Source organism: Geotrypetes seraphini, chromosome 11, assembly GCF_902459505.1.
Source record: "Geotrypetes seraphini chromosome 11, aGeoSer1.1, whole genome shotgun sequence".
Classification (NCBI taxonomy): domain Eukaryota; kingdom Metazoa; phylum Chordata; class Amphibia; order Gymnophiona; family Dermophiidae; genus Geotrypetes; species Geotrypetes seraphini.
In genome coordinates, this window is record NC_047094.1 from 44,651,947 (window position 1) to 44,677,286 (window position 25,340).

Consider the following 25,340-nt stretch of genomic DNA (forward strand, 5'->3'; position numbering starts at 1 on the left):
TAGGAGACAGGAAGTTGAAACAAAATAGGCGGAACTCAGAGAGTGAAGGTCCCGATGTCGGCAGCCTGTCTTGATCGCCGCCCCTGCCGAGTTGATGAAGAGGGCCGCGGGGAAGTCGCGAGTAGAATGGAGAGAGCTGCAGATACAGCTGCAGGTGGAGGGAGATGGTCAGCGTGTGCAAGCAAGATCCTGGGGAGCCTTCACAGTGGCTGTCTCCCCTCCCACCAGCTCTCCTACTTGCCAGGGCAGTGATTTATCGGCAACTTCCTGCAGGCAAGTACTGAGAGCTGCTGGAAGGGGAGGAAGCCACTGTAGGAGGCTGGGAAGCTGCTGGATAAAAGGAGAGTTGTTACTGGACTTGGAGAGAATTAGAAGGAGAGATGCTGCTGGGAGGGGAGGAGGGAAAGGGATGGGAAGAGAGTTAATGTTGGATAGAGGGAAGAGGGAAGGGAGAAGGAGAGATGCTGCTGGGAGGGGAGGAGGGAAAGGGATGGGAAGAGAGTTAATGTTGGATAGAGGGAAGAGGGAAGGGAGAAGGAGAGATGCTGCTGGGAGGGGAGGAGGGAAAGGGATGGGAAGAGAGTTAATGTTGGATAGAGGGAGGAGGGAAGGGAGAAGGGAAAAAGGAAGGAGGGAAGGGAGAAAGAAAAAGGAAGGAAACAGCTGGCAGGGAGATTACAGGAGGGGAAGGGGGGGTCAGGGTGGAATGGAGAGATCAGATGAGGGAAAGGGGAGAGAGAGGAATGAGAAAGTAGAGAGACATTGATGCTGGAAAGGGGGGTCAGCAGAGAAATGAGAGAGGGATAAAGATGCTAGATCTGGTGTAGGAGAGATAAAAATGAAGAAGGCAGTGAAGCTGGAATGAATGATGTAAAAAGGAGAGAGGAGGAACAGGCTGGATGGACAGGGAAGAGGGGCATAGAAAGAAGTCAGATACATATGGAAGGGGGAGAGAGCAGACATTGGATGGAACGGGCAGATGCTGGAAGGAAAAGAGTGAAAAGAAGATGAAAGCAGAAACCAGAGACAACAAAAGGTAGAAAAAAAAATTTTATTTTTATTTTGTCATTAGAATATATCAGATTTGAAATATATATCCTGCTAGAGACATAACTGGGGACTGCAGTATTCTGTTAACATGATATTTCTATGTAGAATTCTATAATAACTTGGCTTGTTCAGTTTTCTTGATAGTAGAGGGGATATATGTGAAGGGGAGGGGAGACAGGGGTTTTGTTGGTCCGTGCTCTGTATATTTGTATTTATAAAATCACAATTGTTCAGAATATTGTTTCTTTTTATACTTTAATACGTTCAATATAAAATCATAATTGCGGCTTGTGCAGATGGGTTCAGATGGTTTGCGGGAACCGAGCTCGCGGAGATGGGGCGTAAACGGGGTTTTTAAATTTTAGTCCTAGTAGTTTGCCGGTCCACAAAATAATTATTTTATTTCTGCCGGTCCACGGGTGTAAAAAGGTTGAAGAACACTGATGTAGATAGTGCTGAGGTAAGGATATGGAACAGCACTTTTCATATAGTGCCGCTGAATATCCTGGTCAGTCAGAGGAGTGCAATGAGGGCTTTCAGGGGATTCAGTGAAGCCCCAGCTGTACAGCCCTGCTTTTTTATTTCTTTGTTTACTTTTTTCTTGATTTGTAGCATGGAATGTTGCTACTCTTTGGGTTTTGACCAGTTACTAGTGACCTGGATTGGCCACCGTGAGAATGGGCTACTGGGCTTGATGAACCTTTGGTCTGATCCAGTAAGGCTATTTTTATGTTCTTATGATATCCTGAGTAAACAGCCTGCTCAACCAGTCAAACTGCATCAAACAAAAGTAACCCCTCCCCCCCCCAAAAAAAGCAGGACTCTTGCACTAGGGATACTCCAAACCCCCCTGAAGACCCTGACTGTACTAATCTGAATTTGATTAGCTGAGCAGCATCTGTGAGCACATCGAAAAAAATGGGCCGATGAAAGCGAGCCAACATGGCTTCTGCAAGGGAAGATCGTGCCAAACAAACTTACTGCACTTCTTTGAGGGGGTAAACAGCCAGTTGGACAAAGGGGAACCCGTAGACATCATTTACCTCAACTTCCAAAAGGCCTTTGACAAGGTACCCCATGAGCGGCTACTTAGGAAGCTGTGGAACCACGGGGTGGAAGGGGAAGTACACAGATGGGTCAAACACTGGTTGGCAGGCAGAAGACAGAGGGTTGGAGTGAAGGGTCACTACTCGGGCTGGAGGAAGGTCACGAGCCGAGTTCCGCAGGGGTCTGTACTCGGACCGCTGCTGTTCAATGTATTTATTAATGACCTGGAAACGGGGACGAAATGTGAAGTTATAAAATTTGCGGATGACACTAAACTCTGTAGAAGGGTTAGAACTATGGAAGAGTGTGAGGACCTACAAAGGGACCTAAACAAACTGGAGGAGTGGGCGAATAAATGGCAGATGAACTTCAATGTAGGGAAATGCAAGGTCATGCATATAGGGAGAAAGAACTCGATTTTCAGCTACCAAATGGGGGGATTAGTATTAGAGGGAAGTAACCTTGAAAGAGATTTGGGTGTACTGGTGGACACAACAATGAAGTCAACGGCACAATGCACAGCAGCCGCGAAGAAGGCAAACAGAATGTTGGGTATTATTAAGAAGGGTATTACGACCAGAACAAAAGAAGTCATCCTGCCGTTGTATCGGGCAATGGTGCGCCCGCACCTGGGAGTACTGTGTTCAGTATTGATCACCGTACCTTAAGAAGGATATGGTAATACTTGAGAGGGTTCAGATGAGAGCGACACAAATGATTAAGGGCATGGAAAACCTTTCATACACTGAAAGATTGGAGAGACTGGGGCTCTTCTCCCTGGAAAAGCGGAGACTCAGAGGAGACATGATAGAGACCTACAAGATCATGAAGGGCATAGAGAAAGTAGAGAGGGACAGATTCTTCAAACTTTCAAAACATATAAGAACAAGAGGGCATTCGGAAAAATTGGAAGGGGACAGATTCAAAACAAATGCTAGGAAGTTTTTCTTTACCCAGCGTGTGGTGGACACATGGAATGCACTTCCAGAGGACGTAATAGGACAGAGTACGGTACTGGAGTTCAAGAAAGGATTGGACAATTTCCTGCTGGAAAAAGGGATAGAGGGGTATAGATAGGGGGCTACTGCGCAGGTCCTGGACCTGTTGGGCCGCCGCGTGAGCGGACTACTGGGCACGATGGACCTCGGGTCTGACCCAGTGGAGGCATTGCTTATGTGCTTATCTGCCTGTTGCCTGCTTGACCAATCAAATTCAGACAGTGCTCTCAGGACCTTTAGGGGGGTGGGGCAAATCACCAGAAGGCTCCGACTGCTTACCACTGTGGTCAGTGGTACTTATCTGAACAGGTGATGCTTACTGGACCAGTGCTGCTCAGTACTGATCCATAGTGCTTTCTGAGCCCCTGTTTTTATGCTAGTATATATCAGGTCATAAGTGCTTTTCTGAGCATGTACAACACTGTTCTATACACTCGACTCACTTATAAAATTACTCCCTTGGTGCATATTGCTGATGTTGAAATGCCTGATCATGGCTATTAAAAGTACTGCCATGCCAGTAGTCAATGAATAGAGAGATTAGCATAGTTGATATGTATTAAAACTGAATAGATACTGTAGAAACATTTCAAAACATTTAGACACTAACATCTCCCCAGGAATTAAATACAAATCAGAGCTGACAGAACAAAAAAAGGTATCTTCACAACTGTGATCATCTTAGCTGTCAACTGAATTGCCAATGGTTTGTTTGGGGCTTTTTTCCTGTTTTAAACTGGAAAGAAAAAATGGCTTCAACTCCACTGCAATTCCCCGCAGAGCAGTGAAAATCCAATAGTCTGTAGGAGAGTAGTCATCTACCAAAGTTTACTACCCTCTGGGTAAGTCTCCCCTGAAACTTAATCCCTATTTATAACAACTCTCATAAATAAGCTGGGAGAAAGAGCAGGCTTTCTAGCATGGAAATAAAGAACCGGTACAATGCCCCCATTAACAAGGAACCAATTCAGGCAGTTCTATTCACAAAGAATAAAGGTGCCCTATTTCCAAGCTACAATAAGCACTAACTCTTGCTTACCGCAGGTTAAAATGGTATATCGCAGGGCGCACTGAGTTGTCCCATGGTGCTAAAAAATCTTTTTTTTTTTTTTCTGCAGGAGCATAATTGAGTGGAGAGTAGACATGTCTGCTCCAACCATGTACTAACTGACTAGCGCATGAGCCCTTACCACCTACACAATTTTTGTTAATGGCCATGCATTAATGTCACCTTTATAAAATACTAGCTTAGTACACATTTTAGACTAAATTCCATATTTGGTGCTGGAAAAAATTGGTGCAGAATAAAGGGTTCAAACCCACGCTGCTCCTTGTGACCCTGGGCAAGTCACTTAATCCACCCGGACAGACAGGGAAAAATGCTTGCTTATCTGAATAAATTCCTGTAAACCATTCTGAGCTCTCCTGGGAGATTGGTATAGAAAAATGAATAGATAAATATTTTATTAATCGTGCCTAAAGTTAGGCATGGTTTTTGGACTATGCAGTGTGGCCGGCCCCATGACTAAAATGTAAATGTGACAATTTATACCCATTTCGGCTCCGCCCATAGGAGGGGCCTTAGGCGCCTGGCCCAATCAGGCCTTAGGCTCATGCAGGATGGGTCGGAGAGGGGTGGGTCCACCTCATTTGGACAGAGGTGGGCCTGCCAGCCGGACAGTGGGAAGACCCGTCCGTCCGGACACTTTTCAAGGAGAGACCGGGGGTTCCGTGGAGGGGGGTCAGGAGTTTCCGTTGGGGGGTCTGGGGATGGGAGTTTCATTGCAGGGGTCCAGGGAGGGGGGTCATTGGGGGGGCCGGCAGGAAGGGTTGGGTACCCTCCTGCCGGCGATCTTTCGGGAGGGGTGGTGGGGTTCATGGGGGGGGTTCGGCAGGAGGGGTTGGGCACCCTCTTCCGGCGATCATCAGGGAGGGGTGGGGGGTTCATTGGGGGGGTCCAGCAGGAGGGGATGGGCTACCTCCTGCCGCAATCATTCAGGGGGACTCCTTACTGCTGCGATCTACGTGTGGGGTTGGGCTCTCTCCTGCTGTGATTGTTCGGGGGGGTACTTGCAGCCGCAGCCGCTATACTTATCACAGCAGGGAGATCCCTTGCCGCGATAAGTATAGCGTCAGCGTCTACAGTAACCCAGTTCTGTAACCGGCATCCATAACATGGACGTCGGCTACAGAATCGGGTTTATTTGGGGTGAGCATAAGCCCAATTCTGTATAGGGCGCCCGTCCTGGGCTGTGATTCTGTAAATGGGGCTGTGATTCTGTAAATGGGGCTGTGATAGCTGTAAATAGCTGTAAATAGCTGTGATTCTGTAAATGGTGCTTACATGATTGACATGCGATCTGTGACCCTTTTTAAGGCAGCCGCTGGTAACGGCACCATTTACAGAATCCAAGCCTTAGTCTACAAAATGGTGCCTAATTTCTGGGAATGCCCCAACCCACCAATTTTCCTCATGGCCACACCCCCTATTACACTGGACACTATTCCCCTCTTTTACAAAGGTGCGCTAAGCTTTTTAGCGTGCGCTAAATATTAGTGCACACTAAACATGCGCTCAATGCTAACGCGTGCATGTTATCCTAGGGATGTGTTAGCGATTAGCACATGCTAAAGCCATGCTAAAATGCTTAGTGAATCCATAGGATATATTGGACACATTAGCGTTTAGTGTGCGTGCTAAAACAGCTAGCGTGCCTTAGTAAAAGGACCCCTCTATAATTTAAGCATGCATGTTATAGAAAAGGGCGTACAGTAGATTGGCATTTTAAGTCCTAATTACTACCACTTAAATGCTTAACACCAATTATTGATTACTAGCGTTTAATTGGCTAATTAGTTTATGTGCGGATATGAGTGACCTATACAAACTCTGGGGGGTGGGGGAAGGGAATGTCTACTGAACTTGAATGTAACTTACTATTCTTTAAAAAAAGGCCTGCGTTATCTTCCACAGAGAATACTACCAACAAACTCACTTTGCTTCCTAGTCTACAATAACAAGATTTTGCAGATACCGAAGCATTAACGTTTGATAAAGTAAACACATCTTTTTTTTTTTTTTTTACTGAAACAAATGGGGGTCAAGATTCTATCACAAGTACAGGCTGAAGTGGTAAGCCCACTGGTAGGAAAAAAAAACACCCCAAAGCACTAAATGGGATGATGTAAGGCCCCTTGCGAGTCTTTATAAAAATGAATTCCTTCCATCACTGCACACAGGTATGCACCCTACTGCTACACATATTGAAAACCTATGAGGAGACACAATGATCTATACTTCACTAAGAAACTGATGTAGAGTTTAATGTGAAATTTTCCTAGGTTTGATGTGCACAAAGGTTGTGCAGTAATAATCTATTTGAGAAAGAACAGCTACTGATTATAGTTCTACAGTGTGTGTGTGTGTGTGTGGGGGGGTGATCCAGTTCATGACTCACAAGGCGGTAATTGGAACCAATCCCTGGAGCTTCTAGTCATAAATTCATATTAATATGTATTAAGATCTTAGTTTTGACACATAAAGCATTACATATTTCAGAACCTACCCCCTCTTTTACTAACGCATAGCATGGGTTTTAACGCCGGCAGCGGCGGTAACTGTTCCGACGCTCAGAGACTTCCTATGAGTGTCAGAGCAGTTACCGCTGCTGGTGGTGCTAGAACCCACGCTATGTGTTAGTAACTGAGGGGGCTAATTACTTACAATCCTTGACCATACCATAAACACCAAATCAAACACTGAGATCTTTGCAGGACAATGGTCTCCTTATCTCAAGAAAGATATAGCAGCACTAGAAAAGGATCAAAGAAGAGCAACCATGGCCCAAATTCACTAAAACTCCAAATCGTGCACAATCCGTTTCCGTTTGCATGCCAGCCGACGAATTCAGTAAAGGCCGGCATGCAAATGGGGACGATCGTTAACACGCCCCCTACCCACGGCCAGAGCGATCCCCGCTCATGCGCACACCCTGACAGTAGTGACAGGAGAAGCAGCCTAAGAGGAGATGTTATCAGTGTAGGCTTCCATTAAGGAATAACCAGAGTGGCATTCATAATGATTTTACAGCCATTACCCATGATCCAGCTATTTATTACATCTATAGGCTCTCTGGATTTTCTCACTGGCTGAAATCAATGACAACAGTGGAAAGAGCAGGTGAGTCACTCATTTATGATATCACCAGGCAATGCTCCTAAGGCATGAGACTTCATAACCAATGCCTACAATCCAGCACGTAACTGTGAGCTGTGTATTACATCTATAGGCTCTCTGGGCTCAGCCCTGATTTCTCCTGCCTGCCCAGATCTCTCTTGTCTGCTATCGGACTCTTCTGCTCTCTGCCGCCGTTCCCTGCAGTGCAAGCCTGTGGTTTTAAAGCAGGCCTGCACTGCGGGGAACGGCGGCAGAGAGCAGGAGAGTCCGGTGAGCAGGAAAGAGAGATCAGGCACTGGCCTGACACACCAGCCCTGCCCGACACCCCCCCCCAGGCCCCGAGCTCTCCTGCCTGCCCTGCTCCCCCCCCACCCCCCGAAAAAAACAGGAGGGATGCCAACACCCTCCTGCCATCAGTGTTTAAAAAAAAAATACTGCATGCAGCACGGCACTCACCCCCCCCCACCCCCGACACGGCCCACCCCCAGCCCAGGCAGTCAGACCCGGCCCACCCACCCCGGTACCTTTCAAATAGTTGGGAGCAGGAGGGGTGCCCAGACCCTCCTGCTCCTTGCGATAAGGCTCCCTCATCTTCGGGAGCAGGAGGGGTGCCCAGACCCTCCTGCTACGCCACTCTTCGGGAGCAAGAGGAAAGTCCTCCTCCTCCTCCTGCTGCTCCGGCCGACTGCCACCTAATAGCGGCCTTAGGCCCCGTCCCAGTACATCATCTGATACACGGGGAGGGGCCTAAGGCACTGATTGGCTGAGGCCCCTCGGGCTCCTCCCTGGGAGGATCCTGAGGTGCCCTAGGTCGTTCAGTGCTATGTAAATGAATCAAAGGACATCCAAATTGAGTCATTGCCCAAACCATGCCCATTCCATGCCCACATCTATTGAGTTAGGCGCAAGTTTTAAACATGGGCGGCCATGAAATTGTGGCTGCGTCTACAAAGTGGCATCTACACCCCTTGGATGCCTAAGTAACAATTATCACTTGTTAAGACCCTTAATTGACTCATTAAACCACTTAGATTGGACACCTAAAGCACACCTAACTTTAGGCATGAATTAGGCACCCTTTATAGAATCGGGGCCTTAGGGGGAAATTCTATAACCAGAGCCTAAATTTAGGCATTGGTAGGCACCCTGCCGATGCCTAAGTAATTGAAAAATGCAGTCAGAAATGGCAGTGTTGATGTGCCTACCGATGCCTAAATAAAAGGCAGCTGTAATGGCCATGGAATTGCGGCTAGGTAACTGCTTTAGGCCGCGTGTCACCAAAGTAGGCGTGGCCAATGCCGGAAGTGGAGTTCGGCAGTCTAAAGCAGCTACCCAGCCATGATTTACGCCAAGATAGGTGACTGAAAACTAGGCTCTGGTTACAGAGTCACACCTATTCATTCAAGATAGGCAGCTAAAATGTAGGCCTGGAAAACCCAGGCCTACATTTCAGCCGCTTATCTTTGCTGCTAGATCACAGCAGCCGATCGTGGCAGGGGAATTCTGTAACTGACATCCTACAATTGACAGGCAATCCGATTTGGATGCCAATTACAGAATTGCGGCTTTGGTGAGTCCCTGCCGCTCAGCTAATGGGGAGGTGGGAATTCCCTTGCTGCGATCGGCTGCTGTGGTCTAGCAGCAAACATATGCAGTTGAAATGTAGGACAGGGTTTTCCAGGCCTACATTTTAGCTGCCTATCTTGACTGAATAGGCGTGATTCTGTAATCAGAGCCCTCAAATGATTGACTGCTTTTAAGGCGACCACCAACTTGGGAACTGGCTACAGAATCCAGCTCTTAGTCTAGCAATCTTCCACTATTTTTGTTCTACATTTTTTCTGACAGAACATAAAAAGTGGAAAATCACTGGACTAAGTGTATAGCCCTCGATGGAGACTGCCCCAACTTTGTTGGTTGGGCTGAGAACTTCTCAGCAGCCCCTCATACTGTATATGCATGTACTTGCACACATAAGCAGAATATTGATATATTCTCATGTAAGTGTTATTCTTTAATACACCTGTACCTTAGAAAGAATTTATTTATTTAAAGCAGTTATTACTCACCTAACACCTAGGCTGTTTACAAGGGGTGCACAGGGGTGGAGTCAGGGTAGACTGTGGGCAGAGCTCCCACTTATATACACAGCTTCTCATTTTTCTGAATCAAGTAGAATAAGACCATGTATTAGGGAAATAATAATTGCCTATGTTCAGCACCTTGAAGAGTGTGAATTATAGTAAAATATGATACAGTTAGTCCATGTTTTACGAACATCCAATTTACATCCGACTCGTACTTACGAACGGGGTCCTGTTCTAACTTCGGAGTCCCAACGTGCCCCTTTCCCTCTTTCCCGAGTCCCAATGCACCCCTCTCCCTCCCTCTTGAGTTCAAATGTGCCCCTCTCTATCTCCCTCCCTCCCTCCATTCTGTGCCCCAAGTATGTGCCTCCCTCCAGTGAGTTTTTACCTTTTTTCTGACCGGCTCCCTTCTCCTTTCAGCTGCAGTCATTTCTCTGCACAAAGCTGGGGGCAGCAGCTCCTATGTGTGTCCCACAGCTGAGCTGGAAACCTTCCCTCTGACATAGGAGGAGCTTCCTCCAACATCAGAGAGGCTTCCAGCTCAGCCACGGGACACGCATAGGTTTGTGCAGGGAAGCACTGTGGCTGAAAGGAGGAGGGAGCTGGCCAGAAGATAAACACCTGCCAGAGGGAGGAATGTACTTGGGGCACAGAATGGAGGGAGAGGGATAGAGGGGCATGTTGGGACTCGGGAGAGGGGCACATTGGGACTTGGAAGGGAGAGGGACACGTTGGAACTGGGGAGGGAGAGGGACACTTTGGGACTTGGGAGGGAAAGGGGCACGTTGGGACTCGGGAGGGAGAGGGGCACGTTGGAACTCGGGAGGGAGAGGGGCACATTGGGACTCAGGAGGGAGAGGGGCTCATTGGGACTCAGGAGGGACTCAGGAGGGAGGTAGCATAAACTTTGGACAAAGGATGGAAGGGACATGAACTTGGGACACAGGATGGAGTGAGGGAGGGGAGCATGAGCCATAGGATGGAAGAATGGAGGGAGTGAGGGAGATACTGAGGTGGGAGAGGGAATAGAAATGAAGAATTGGGTGTCTGAGTGAGAGGGAAAGAGAGATGGTGCACATGGGGAGATGAAGAAAGAGGATAATTGCTGGGCAAGGGAGGGAGAATTATTGGACATGTTGGTGGGAGAGGAGTGAGCTAGAGATGCATGGGGAGGAAAGAGATGAGAGGGAGTAATGTTGGATGTGGTGGAAAGAGAACAGTGGGATGGATGGAAAGGAATGCATGAGGGTCTTGGAGAAGGTGGGAAGAATACTAGGATCCGAGTTACATACAAATTCAACTTAAGAACGGTTTAAAAAATGGAACCTGTTCTTAACCCGTGGACTGCCTGTGACTTCATCGAGCATTTCATTTTGTTTAGTCAGAAGATGGCATACCATATCTAGTGCTGACTCAGAATTTTCAACTTAGCTCACACGCCAGTCCCACTGCATTGTTTCCGTTTAAATGTGTGAGAAATGAAGTCCATTTTAGTTCCAATCTCCCACTATAGCCAAGTCCATTTCAGAAGCAGCCTTCTCTGTTTCACTGACAGTGGGATTAATAGCCTTTGTTATATTGTTTGGGCTACAAATTAAGATTTAAAAGGAAAACTGAACATGGCATTAGCCAAATAATATTACAAGCTTATACAATTTTCTCCTTCCAGAGACATGACATTTTTCTAAAATTCAGACAAATTGCAGTCATGCTTTTCTTAAAAATTATTATTGGCACCAAAATTATTATGACAAAAAGTCAGGTTTTAAGTTTTAACCACAGTATGGATGAAGTGCTGATATGAAAATTATTAATATCTTCTGTCCTACCTTTATATAACATTTTTGTGTATTTCTAAGTGCTGAGGAAAAAGATGGACTATTTTTCTTATTCCTATTCTTAGTCCAAACTGCTTACACCAAGCAAATATGTAATCTAGTTGAAATTATAAGTAATTTCTTTTTAAATTCACAGGGAAGAAAGACAGGCTCATTCCATTATCCTGGTGGAGGTGCAAATTACAGTGGGCAATCAGTCTATCGATCATTAGTGGAGTCCCTAAGCCATCCAGATTCTAATGAGACTGAGTGGCGTGAGAATATTGACATTGTCTTGAAATGGTTTACTGAAGAAGACTTTGACTTTGTTACACTGTACTATGGAGAACCAGATCAAGTGGGGCACCTCAAGGGCCCAGAAACTGAAGAAAGAAGAATTATTATTCGGCAAATTGATAGAACTATTGGCTACCTCATAAATGCCATTGAGACACATAACTTAAAGGACAAACTTAATGTCATCATTACATCCGATCATGGAATGACCACCATTAAGAAAGCACCTAATGTACAGGAAATCTTGCTGTCAAAGTATATTAACTTCAAGAATTTGACCAAATTTGATATAGTGGATTATGGTGGCCATGGGATGATATTACCTAAACCAGGAAAAGAAGAGGAGTTATATCAAGCCCTGAAAAATGCTCATCCTCATCTACATGTCTACAAGAAAGAAGAATTTCCGGTTCATCTTCATTATGCTAAAAATGATAGAATTTTACCAATCATAGTTTATGCAGATCTGGGTTACAACATTAATGGGGTAAGTTTAATCATGTTATTACCTACCTTTAGGTGTCCAGTAGACTCTCAGTTAACCGACACCCATGGGGGTGGATAAATGCAGTTTCTGGTTGCTTAAGAGTTACTATTAAAAATAGGCCTAACTAATATTATGCCATACCATAAGCTTTTCCAGACATGTGATAGGCAAAGTGTGGGCATACGCAGGTGTGGCGTGCCAAGTTTACACTTAAATTTCTGCCAGAAATTGATTTTATTTATATATTTATTTTTTAAAGTATTACAGTATTCCTTTGATTTTTATTTTTTTGCTGGTTGCTTGAGAGTTCTGGTTAAATGAGTTCTGGTTAACAGAGAGTCTACTGTAATTTTAAATGCAGTACTTGGCTCTCTCCTTCTCATTTCTACTGGAACTTCCTTGAGGATCCTCATATCAGAATCAGATTTATCTTATTTTTAGAGTTTCTTTGTCATTACAGTTAGATTTCAAGCTTTCACCCCACTACTATGTTTGCTAGCAAAACGTTGCCTTACTTTACTCATTCCTTTTTCAAGTAATGTTTGGATACCTTTTTACTTAAGCTTAGCACATGCTAGTGGGTGTAGCATGTACTAATACTGAACATTCTATTTTATACCTATAGGCATGTTTAGGGGCAGATCGTGGGCATGTTTTCGAGTTAGGTGCCTCTTTGTGAATTAGGCACTGTTAGATGCCTAACTTAGGTGCAGCCATTTAGGACAAGAAAACTCTGGCATAAATAGAATGTGCCTAAAGTTAGGACATCTAGCAGCACCTAAGCATGATTCTTTAATGGGACCTAACTTATACAGACTCACACTTAGCGTTGCACTAACTGGCACTGATTTTTTTAGGCGACATATATAAAACCGGGTCCTTAGAGCCCAATTCAGTAAAGGATGCTAAAACTTAAGACGCCAAAAAAGTTGGATGCTAAGTGCCAATTCTATAATGGCAATGCCACACATATTTGATATTAGAAAATACTAAAATAAGCTGTACTTTAGGGCCTAACTCTAGATGCAAGTACGTACACCATGTCAAGGGCTGGTGTAAATGTTCACACCCAAACACTCCCAGTTATGGGCATAATGGACAGTATTCTATAACTTAGTGCCTAATTGCTTGACGTGCTCCTGAACAACCCATACCTCTCCTATGTCCATGCCTTCTTTGATTTGCACATCATAAAAATTATGCATTGAGACCCCAATTCTATAAACTGTACCTAAAACCTAGTGGCAGAGGGGTGCATCGCTAAGCGTGTGCCATTCATAAATTATCTTTAGCACTTCACCTTCAAGAATTTCGCTTGTGAGAGCCTATATTTAAATTAATCCAATGGTGGAACAATATTTAATTGGTCCCTCCATGGCTCCTCTCTATAAGTATTTCTACCACTAACATGATCCTCAGCTATATCACCTTGGGCTCCTTTTCATAAGTGAAGCACACTTTATAGAATCGTGCCTAGCGGTGCCTAAAGTGGGCTTAAGCATACCCTATTTATGCTAGGGTTTTGTTGGCCTAAATTACTGTGCCTAAGTTAGCCACTACCAGCACCTAAGTCCAGAACATGCGCCTACATTATAAACACATCCACGATCCACCCTTAACCATGCCTACTTTCAGATAGGTAGCTACCATTTTGATGTAAGCACCTTAGGCTAGGCATGTACCTGAAAATGGTAGACACCTACAAAGGTAAACACCTACCATCCAATTATGTGCAATTCACGTGCCTTTCAAACAATTAAGTTAGGTGCCTCGATTGGCTAGGTGTGTTAATCTAGATGCCTACCTTTAGGCTCCTTTTATAGAATCTGGGCCTAAGTTTATAACATGGGAACTACATTAGAAAATGATGGTTCTGTCCATACTGGCTGCCACATAAAATTTGAAGTTACCGGGTAGTACATTTCTGCATAAAATTGCGGTAACTACAAATTTTACTATGGTTTAAAGAAAAGGCCTCATTTTCCCCTGGGAAAGGGAAAGGACAGAAAGAAGACTTGGGTGGGAACGGAGAGAGAGAGGGAGTAAAGATAGGGGGTAGAAAGATAGGAGAATGGGGAGTAAGACTGGAGTGGAATGTTAAGAGCAAGACTGGAGTGAAGAAACCTGCCCCCTAAATTACATTTTACAGTTAGCCTGGGGGCGTCCCTTCCACCTGGTCATTTTGACTGGCCTTTTGGAAAATATCGTAGGAGCATGATACCCCTTCCTCCCGGCAAGGCATCTGCCTATTTTACCTACTGACTCGAAGTAGAGTCAAACAACTTACATAGAGTAGGATATTCCTATAGCTAACAGTATGTAGCACAAACATTACATTAGCAGAAGAGCATTTGAAGCCAGATGCTTTTCATGTCTGTAAAGACTGGCACCAAAATGTGGAAATATTAAGTAGCCTCTAAAGGTGTCTATTTAAGAATTTGTTGTAAAAACAATTTGTGTTGGCTTTTATTTTATAAGCCATTTCAGTAATGGCCAAATATTGCTTGTCGGTTGCGGTGGAAACTTGGTAGGGAGTTGCAGATCCTTCACTGTTGGCAAGCTTGTAGCTTTTTCTTTGTGGCACAACAGTGACATGTAGTGGACAAACCAATTCAAGCATCTATTAGGTAAAAGGCCAGGGTGGGCATCCAGACCCATGCAGCTTTTTTGCAAAACTATACGGTCTCAGTCAGCATTCCGTGATGTTTTTGCTCACCTTGCCTATGCAAGTACATTTGCTATTTTCAGATACTGTAGTAATTCAGAAACATCCAAGCTGAAACCCCCCCTCCCATATAATACAGCTGAGAAGTTACCAAGTCCCAAGAGGGAGACTGTTGTTAACTGGTCCTGGTTTGGATATTGCAAAAAAGGAAAAGAGGCTGGAAACCTCACAGAAACTACTTCACATCTTTTATTCACCACTGGTGTTTCTGTGAGTAATATGTTTTGTAGTGCATAAAAATCTTTAATATTCAATTCATCAACCAAAGTTCATAGCACAGATAGTGCTGCCGTGTAGAGTTTTCAGCAAACAATGTGTCTGTATCAGATTTAGGCGATAAAATCATGAAGACAGTAAAACTGGGTAATTACTTGATTGCAACAGTAAATAAAAAATCACAAATCTCTTCTACAATGTGCAAACTGGTATAGCACGCCAGGTGTATTGTAAAAAGTAACTACAGTATTCTGTTGTGATTTTTATCCCCTAAACCAGGGGTAGGCAATTCCAGTCCTTGAGAACCACAGGCAGGTCAGGTTTTGAGGATATCCACAATATAACTATGCATGAGATAGATTTGCATCTCAAGGAGGCAGTGCATGCAAATCCATCTCATACATATTCATTGTGGATATCCTGAAAATCTGACCTGCCTGTGGCTCTCGAAGACTGGAACTGTCTACCCCTGCCCTAAACTATTACTTTGCAATTATATTGCAAAGATTGAAGTTGGATTCCAATTGATGGAATTGTATATCATAAAATCTCTTCATGCTTGGATGACAGCTAATTGCCCCTCTTTGAATTATTTCAAAACTCAGATTCTTTGGTTATCTCATTTGAATTCTGCTGAATTACTGACAACTTCTAGAATCTTCATTATATTTAAACCACAATTTTCTGCTGTTATAATAACATTTACTGTAAAATTAGGCTAGATATGAGATTAAAAACATTTTAGCCCCTGATAGTTTTCATCGTGTTATGCAAAATCTAGTTACACTACATTTACACTGGTTTTTACATAGCTGCAGTAGATGATAAAAGGGATGGAACTCCTCTCATATGAGGAAAAACTAAAGAGGTTAGGGCTCTTCAGCTTGGAAAAGAGATGGCTGAGGGAAGATATGAAAGAAGTCTACAAAATTCTGAGTGGTGTAGAATGGGTACAAGTGGATTAATTTTTTACTCCATTAAAATTACAAAGACTAAGGGACATTTGATGAAGTTACAGAATAATACTTTTAAAACCAATAGGAGGAAATATTTTTTCACTCTGAGAATAGTTAAACTCTGGAACACATTGCCAGAGGATGTGGTATGTTTTAAAAAAAGGTATGGACGCAGCGAAGAAGGAGAAGATCTTGCTGTACAGCGGGTATTAGCTGCCACCGCGTGAACCCTTGGAGTCGGCAGAGGAACGGCAGACTCTATCTTCAATAATTTCCTCTACAGATACTGTGAAACCTAAAGTTTTAGGAGTAAATTTTGCAATTGTTCACCTAAAAAAGCCCCCAGTTATTGACCTGAACTCTATATGGGAAGCCATATTAGAATTACAATCCTCTTTGGGAACTCAGATGCAAAATTTATCAACTTATTGCTCTGGAGTACTTTCTGAGGCATCGAAATTACAGCAGAGTTGGGAAACTTGAAACAGAATTTGTGGAGCAAAAACAAAAATTGGAAACTGTGGGGGTACAAAATCAGCTCTTAATGAAAGTGGAAATGTTAATTTTAATTTGGAGATGCTGGAGAATGCATCAAGACACCATAATCTAAGGCTAATTAATTTTCCACAATTGCCAAGTTTCAGCTCTTGATATGTTCAAGAGGTATCTCACAGAGACCCTGAACATTCCGCAAAATTCTTTTCCACCTGTTTCAAAAATTTATTATCTCCCAATTGGGAAGAAAAAAACAGCTGAAGATCTGATGGCTCCGGATGGATCTGACAAATATTTTAGAAAGTTCAGAAACAGAGCAGATTTTGGTAGCTACACTCTTTGTTCAACTAGCTTTGGACTCGGATAGAGACTGACTTCTAAAAATCTTCTTTAAAATTAAGATAAATCTTTTTTGAATTAGAAAATCAGAATGTACCCAGATGTTTCTAGGGTAGCTCAAAAGAAGAGGAAACAATTTCCCCTTTTGCCTCCTCAGGTCTTGAAATTGGGTGCTACATTTATATCAAGATTTCCTTGTAAATGTTGCGTTAATTTTCAGGGAGTTAAGATATATTTTCTTCAAGTCTTCACAGTGGTCAAGATTTATTTTGGGTAATGATGTGATTGTGGCTAGTACCCTTGTTAACATACAAGAGGAAGGCTAATAGTTTGAAGAACTAGGCTATTTTCAGGTTTGCTAGTCTGTTTTTCTAATAATGATAAAATGTACTAAAGTCAAAATTGTTTAAAGCTCTCTCCCCATTATAGTGGACTAACAGAACAAAAGAAAATTTTTCTTCTTTTTCTTTCTTTTTCCTTGTATTGTTTTAAATTTCTTGTTACTGTTTATTCTGTATGATTGTTGTGATCATGTAAAAATTGAAATCTCAATAAAAAAAAAAAAAAGTTTGGACAAGTTCCTATAGGAAAGTCCATAGTCTGCTGACGCCAGAAGACGTATGAGGAGAGACTGGAAGCCCTGAATATGTCTACCCTAGAGGAAAGGAGGGATAGGGGAGATATGATTCAGACGTTCAAATACTTGAAGGGTATTAACGTAGAACAAAATCTTTTCCACAGAAAGGAAAATGGTAAAACCAGAGGACATAATTTGAGGTTGAGGGGTGGTAGATTCAAGAGCAATGTTAGGAAATTCTACCTTACGGAGAGGGTGATGGATACTTGGAATGCACTCCCGAGAGAGGTGGTGGAGAGGAAAATGGTGACTGTGTTCAAAGAAGTGTGGTATGAACACAGAGGATCTAGAATCAGAAAATAATATTAAATATTGAACTAAGGCCAGTAATGGGCAGACTTGCATGGTCTGTGTCTGTATGTGGCCATTTGTGGGAGGATGGGCTAGAGAGGGCTTCAATGGCTGGGAGGGTGTAGATGGGCTGGGGTAAGTTTTGATGGAGATTTCAGCAGTTGGAACCCAAGCACAGTACCGGGTAGAGCTTTGGATTCTTGCCCAGAAATAGCTAAGAAGTAAAAATTTAAAAAATTTAAATTGAATCAGGTTGGGCAAATTGGATGGACCATTCGGGTCTTTATCTGCTGTCATCTACTATGTTACTATGCTGTTGAGACAGATATGAGGGAAGCCACTGCTTGCCCTGGATTGGTAGCATGGAATGCTGTTTTTGCCAGGTACTTGTGACTTAGATTGACCTCCGTTAAGACAGGATACTGGGCTGGATGGACCATTGGTCTGACCCAGTAAGGCTATCCTTATGTTCTTATGTTTCTATTGCAGGCCAGCGAGGTAAATGCTCCGACACTCATAGAATTCCTATGAGCATTGGAACATTTATCTCACCAGCCTATGGTAGAAACCTCTACTGTGGCTTTGTAAAAGGAGCCCTTATGACCTCTTTTACAAAGCAGCACTAGCGGCTGCGCTGTGCTAATGGCCCCGAAGCCCATAGAGATTTAAAGGGCTTCGGGGCTGTTGCTGCGCGGCAGCCGCTAGCTCGGCTTTGTAAAAGAGGCCTTTAGATTTACTGTAACACCTACTTATATGGTTTACCTCAATCATTGTTTATGTTTTAAAGTTGTGCAAAATTCTTTGGTGTACTCATAATTGGAAGGATGATTAGGATAGAACATATTATTCCTCAGCTTATTAAATTGCACCATTACCAGTGATTTGGCAAATTTGTTTTAAAATATTATTAATGGTATTTGAAGCTTTACATAATGATGCATCTTAAGACATGTAGGGGTCCCTTTACTAAGTTACGCCAGCTGTTTAAGCGCACGCTAAACGCTAACGCATCCATTAAAGTCTATGGATGTGTTAGCGTTTAGCAAGGACTCCGTAGAGTTGTTCAAAGGAGCATTGTCCATCTAGATCACTTAGGAAAGCACAAGGGAAGTGCTTATTAGATATTCCACCCTTTTATCAACTCCATCTAGAGCAGTGGTCTCAAACTCAAACCCTTTGCAGGGCCACATTTTGAATTTGTAGGTACTTGAAGGGCCTCAGAAAAAAATAGTTAATGTCTTATTAAAGAAATGACAATTTTGCATCAGGTAAAATTCTTTATAATTTATAAATCTTTCCTTTTGGCTAATGGCTTCTTTTACAAAGCCACGCTAACGGCTGCACTGCGCTAACAGCCCCGAAGCCCATAGAGATTTAAGTTTCAAGTTTATTAAATTTTGATTTTACGCAATATCCAATATTTCAATGCGTATTACATAATTGTAAAAGCCAGGGATGACAAATACAAATACAAATAAGACTATTATACAGACTAATCATTATATTCTATTAATACAAACTGAAACAAGTAGATAAAAGGGAGAAATACAATTTATACAATTTATAAAATTAATTAAAAAAAAAAAAAAGAATAAAAAAGGGAAAAATAAATAAAAAAAACATTTAAGGTTTGTACATAAGGGTAGGGTCAATTTAGAAAAAGAAAAAAAAATATGAAGAAAATTAATTGATAGAAAGAGCTTCAGTTATTTTTAAATGATTCATGGAAAGAGGTAATGTTAGGAATAATTAATCTGTTTAAAAGCAGATAGTTTTAATATGAAGAATAAATAAAGATCCAGATTAGTATTGATGATCTTTTGAATAAAGAGAAAAAAGAGGATTAAGATTAAAATTAAAAAAGCACTTATAGTTTCCATGTTGATGTCCTACTCATTTGATTCTTTAAAGAATAGGTGCTGTGTTTATTACAATTATTTATCTATGTATTGAATGCATCTTTATAAAGAATGCTTTTTAAACTGCGTTTAAATTTGACCAGTGATGGTTCGCTACGTAGATAAATTGGTAAATTGTTCCACAGTTGGGGTGCTTGTACTGAAAATATGGTTGCTCTTCTTGTCCCAATTATTTTTAAAGAAGGGATGGTTAATAAGTTTTGTTGCGTCAATCTCAGTGTCCTTAGTGAAGAGTAAGGGATTAGTAGTCTGTCCAGAAATAACGGCTCGTGTGATTGTTGGATTTTAAATGTTAAAGGGCTTTGATGCTGTTGCCACGTGGCAGCTTTGTAAAAGAGGCTGTAAGTCTTAATAATAATATTGTAATTTATAACAAAAGAGACATATGATCAAGAAACTGTTTTATTTTACTTTTGTGATCATGATAAACATACCGAGGGCCTCAAAATAGTACCTGGTAGGCCGCAAGTGGCCCCTGGGCCGCGGGTTTGAGACCACTGATCTAGAGTAACATAGTTCAGGATGGTTGCTTTTTTTTATTGCTGGTTCTACCATGTGGAACGATCTTCTTCAAGAACTTAGACAACTTACATCATTGTCTTCCTTTAGGGCATAATTAAAGACCTATTTATTTCACCAATCTTCTAATGCTGTATGAGATCTCTGTAAAACTGGAAGATGTAATGGGTCAATTTGACAAATTAAACAGGAGCAAACCACCTGAACTGGATGGTATACATTGCAAAGATATTATTAGAAATTGGTCATTTTTATTTACAATCCAGAATAGTACCAGAAGACTTGAGGGCGGCTAACATGATACTGATTTTTGAAAAGGGTTCCAGAGGTGATCTGAGAAATCATAAACCGGTGAGTCTGCTGTTAGTGCCAGGCAAAATGGTAGAGACTATTATAAAGAAAATGACAGAACATAGACATAAACATGGATTTATGAGAGAAAGCCACCATGGATTTAGTCAAGGGAAATCTTGTCTCATCAGTCTACTGCATTTCTTCGAAGGGGTAAATGAACATGTGGATAAAGGTGAGCCAGTTGATATTGTGTATTTGGATTTTCAAAAGGTGTTTGACAAAGTACCTCATGAAAGACTTCTGAGGAAAAGAGAGTCATGGGATAGGAGGTAATTAAATTTGTTGATGACACCAAATTGTTAAAAGTTGTTAAATTGCAAGAGGATTGCAAAAAATTGCAAAAGGACCTTGTGAGACTGGAAGACTGGGCATCTAAATTTCAGATGGTGTTTAATGTGAGCAAGTGCAAAGTGATGTATGTGGGCACGAGGAACCCAAACTAAAGCAGAGTTTCATGTTAGGAATCACTGCCCAGGAAAAGGATCTAAGTGTTATATCTGAGGATACATTGAAACCCTCAGCTCAATGTGCGGCGGCAGCTAAGAAAGCAAATAGAATGCTAGGAATTATCAGAAAAGGATGGAAAATAAAGATGAAAATGTTATAATGCCATTGTATTGCTCTATGGTATGGCCACACCTTGAATATTTTATGCAATTCTGGTCACCGTATCTCTAAAAGCCCCGACCACCTGGCTGCGTCTGGAGGGCCTTTGAGCATGCATGAATAATGTGACACTCATCCACGCATGCTGAGACCCTCCAGATGCAGTCTGGATGTCGAAAAACAAAGATGAGGCTTTGCGGGGACATAGCTGGAGGCGGAAAGGGGTGTGGCTAGGGGGCGGAATAGGGCAGGGCCATTTGTCCTGGTTTCTCCGGACAAAAATCTGGTAACCATATTAATGGTTGACTTCCTTCACTAGTTGTCTCCAATCTTTTTCAGTGTGAATATGAGAACTCTGAAGGCAATCAAAAGATTTCAAGCTTACACACATACTACTAATTTTGTAAACTGCCTTGACCTGCTTGTTCAGACTGGGTATTAAACATTAAAAATTAACACTGATATTGATTCTACAGTATACCACTTTAAGGATATATTTTAAAAAACTCACTTTATTTTGGATTGCCAGTAGTGGCAAATTCTATAAATGAGACACCTGAGTAACGCACTTAAGAGATTGTTTGCCATTACTAGGGTTACCAGACATCAGGGAAAACCCGGGCATGTCCTCTTTTTAGAGGACTATCCAGGTGTCCATAGGTATTTCCAAAGCCTGGCAGTTTGTCCAGGTTTTGGAAGTCCCTAACCTCAGGGCAGCATCTGGAGAGCATCTGCGCATGTACAGACATCAATGCAATGATATTGCACTCATGTGTGTATGCACTTGATGTCATCACGTTGACGTCCACGAATGCACAGGCACAGTCCTGAGCTTGGGGAGGTTTGTGTGGGGGTGAGGTTGAGGGAAGAAAGGGGGCAGAATGGAGCAGAGCTGGAGATGGAATGAGATGGGGCTTAGGCTATTACTATAATAAGTGCCTAGCCATTACTATATTAAGTGGGTAAGATTGAAATGAACACGTGCAGGATTTGAAGAACTGCCAACTGAGGAGTTGTAATGGAGCATTTCAGCAAACTGAGGGCTGCAATGGAGAACTTTGGGACCGTGCATTGGAGGCCACTGGCCTATAGCATTTCAGTTAAAGGGTAGGAAGGTCTCTCATGTTGATGTCTTCTACCATGTCCTTGCTCACTATGGAGTAAGCAAGAACATGGTATCATCATTTCTATAGACACAAATAGAAGACAATCACTAGTGATTGAACCTTTCAATCTAATAAAGACCAACAGATAAATAACACAATCAAAATGTATGGTGCAGGAGACTTATTGGTAGGTAAATTAGCTCTTAGGCGTGATGCCTCTGCAGAGTTTCAAACTAGGGTTACCAGACGTCCGGTAAAACCCAGACATGTCCTCTTTTTAGAGGACTGTCCATGTTCCCGGATGGACTTTCCAAAACCCAGCAGTTTGTTCAGGTTTTGAAAAGCCCCGACGAGCTCCAGTTGCATCTGGAGGGCCTCTGAGCATGCGCAGATGACATCGCACACATCTGCGCATGCTCCAGGCCCTCCAGACGTGGCTGGAGCTCATCGGAGGCTATGTGGGGATGGGGATGGAACTGGGCAGGGCTGGAGGTGGAGCTGGGTGGGGCTGAAAGTGGAATAGGCTGGGGTCGTGTATCTGGGGTTTTGCGGAAGAAAATATGGTAACCCTATCTCAGACCTACCCTTGATAAGGTATGTATTATAAAATGTATACAGGAAGTTGCTTCTGTTTTCTCCCTAACCTATATTCTGCTTTTTATTTGCCTTTCAGAGGATCATTATTTATGTTAATAAAGGTGACCACGGGTTTGATAATATAAATATGGACATGAAGACAATATTCAGAGCTTTTGGCCCAGATTTTAAGAAGAATTACATTGCTGAACCCTTTGACAGCATCCATATTTATCCACTGATGTGCAAACTCCTGGGGGTGAATCCTGAGCCTAATAATGGGTCGTTGGCAATTACCCAAGAAATGCTCCTAGGCACGTTGGATCCTTCACAACCACAGCCAGGTCAGTGTGTGGCATGTGGTATCATTTAATTACCACACTTTCAGTACCAACAACCTATTTGTCTCACTAACACAGGCTTTTATGAAACCACGGTAGCGGGTTTAACCACTGGCCAGCAAGGTAAATGCTCCAATGCTTATTCAAGAGCCTAAATTCATAAGTTCATATTTAAATGCCTGTCATAGCATTTAAATCATTTGCATATATTCAGTGCCTCTGGTTCTAAATATACGTAGGATGTAGAACCACTGATCTAAACATATTGCAGCAATATTCAACCAGTATTTATATAACTAATCGATTTTAGTTAGAATACTGTGGGGCCCTTTTCCTAAAGCTTAGTGCGTGCTTACAGAATTAGCATGTGCTAAATGCTAAAAAGTCTTTTTTTGTATCTATGTGCTTCATAGCATTTAGTAAAAGGGCGGCTATGTTTGTTGGCCTACAGTGTAATTTGCTTTGGTTGCCATCTGTAGGTGGATTTATATCCCAATGTTTCACAGAACATTTATTTTATCCTGATCCTCTCCCTAACTTCACTCTGGGCCAAGCAGCATGTTCTCTTGGGTAGGGGTGGGGAGAGAGATTTTCCTTCTTTCTTCACCACAAATACTCAGAGACTGATATGAGGTGCTTCCAACTAACCTTACTGAAGATTTGTGCAAAGTAAATAATGCTGTACTACTTCAAGACAGAAAAACTACCTCAAGGCAGTAAGTGGACATTGTTTAATCAATCAAACACAACACATTTACAATTACAACTGGCAATTCTATCTTGCACTTATCCCAAAGAGTTCTGTGTGATTTACAGCGAAGCACATCAAGTCCTATACTATTTGTCAATTAACATTAACAATTTTTCCCAAAAGATACGTTTTAAGCATTTTTCTAAATTGTTTATAAGCTGGTGACTGTCTTATAACTGCAGGCTAAGAGTTCCACCCAAAAGTATACTGATCCAAAAACTGATCTGATAACAATGCTTTGTATTTTACTTTCTTTGAATGTGAATCGTATAAACTTTTATTTATTTATTTTTAGTATTTATATACCACTTATAGCCTTAAGTGGTTTACATTCAGGTACTCCTGGTGGGCTCACATTTTACCTAATGAACCTCGGGAAATGGCGGGATTAAGTGACTCGCCCAGGGTCACAAAAAGCAGCATGGGATTTGAACTCACAGCCTCAGAGTGCTGAGGCTTTAGCTTTAACTACTATGTCACATACTCCGAGACATTGTAGTTCCTGATCATATAGGTTGGAGCTAACCCATGACGAATTAAGTAAATTAAAGACAGACTTTAAGCATGACATGTGCCTTAACAGAAGGGTGAATTATTTAAAATTTGGAAAACCTGTAAAATGAAACATGCCACCATATTTTGCAGCATCTGAAGTTTTTAAAATATTGAATCTCCAACACCAATTTAGACTGAATTACAATAATTTACATAGACAAATACTGTTGACTGAACTGTAAGTTGAAAGGCATATTGGTCAAATTTAGCTCTAATCCTTTACAATTTCTATAATAAACGGAAAACTTTAGCTGAAACTGCATTCATCTGCGGTTCAAATGTGAGATAGTTATCCAAGATAACACCCAATATTTTAAGATTCTATCTAAAGTAAAGGAAACTCCAGTAGTTATCAAATTATTGCATACTCATATAATCAATTTGTAAGAGCTACCTAATATCAAGAATGTAGTCCTTTCTCCATTTAATAATCTTGTTTTGTGCCTATAATTTCTTTCAAATAATTACCAGTTTTTTGAGATTAGGTGCTTCCTGCACACTGGACAAACCTATTTCCTTCTAAAAATTACAGTCGATCCTCTTCCACACAGACTCTCTCCAAAAGGAAATCTGTGTGGCATGCCTCCTAGTGTTCACATCTCACCCGCTGCATTGCATCTATGGAGAGACAGTAGACAGGCCCAATTTGGTGCCCCTGCCTCTCTTATACCCTGCACAGCTGCACCGCTCGCATATAGTTCATTGTGGCCCTGCCCGTAATCAACTCATTGTTGGTGCTTCTTGCTAATGTTAGCTTGTGGCTTAAGTGCCTTGCTTCAGTAGTCAGGCGCAGCAAAGGGGTGTGCACTTCACACAACACATTAGCTTCCAACTCCATACTTTCAGTCAGGGAGAGGGATATGTACTTTACACAAGACCAGTGCTGCCAAGCAGGCCTGAGTTTTGAGATACAGATTTTAGGACACACCCCTACCCCACTTAATCTCCTGTCTCCACTCCCTTTTATACCTATTCCATGGCCTCAGCATCAAGA

The 25,340-nt window shown here is 42.3% G+C and overlaps 1 protein-coding gene and 1 long non-coding RNA gene across 4 annotated transcripts in view; one reads left to right on the forward strand and one right to left on the reverse strand.

The window, feature by feature from the left end:
• The window catches only part of LOC117345562, a 305,100-nt gene that overhangs the window by 268,318 nt on the left and 11,442 nt on the right, over nt 1–25,340 (reverse strand). For both annotated transcript variants that reach the window (XR_004536461.1, XR_004536460.1), the window contains exon 2: nt 9,342–9,435. This is a non-coding gene — a long non-coding RNA (uncharacterized LOC117345562). The remainder of the gene's footprint in view (nt 1–9,341; nt 9,436–25,340) is intronic.
• Nucleotides 1–25,340, forward strand: part of LOC117345561 (ectonucleotide pyrophosphatase/phosphodiesterase family member 7-like) — a 58,116-nt gene that overhangs the window by 26,369 nt on the left and 6,407 nt on the right. For both annotated transcript variants that reach the window (XM_033914380.1, XM_033914381.1), the window contains exons 3-4: nt 11,334–11,960; nt 22,797–23,043. In XM_033914380.1, coding sequence (XP_033770271.1) covers nt 11,334–11,960; nt 22,797–23,043 — 874 coding nt within the window. The remainder of the gene's footprint in view (nt 1–11,333; nt 11,961–22,796; nt 23,044–25,340) is intronic.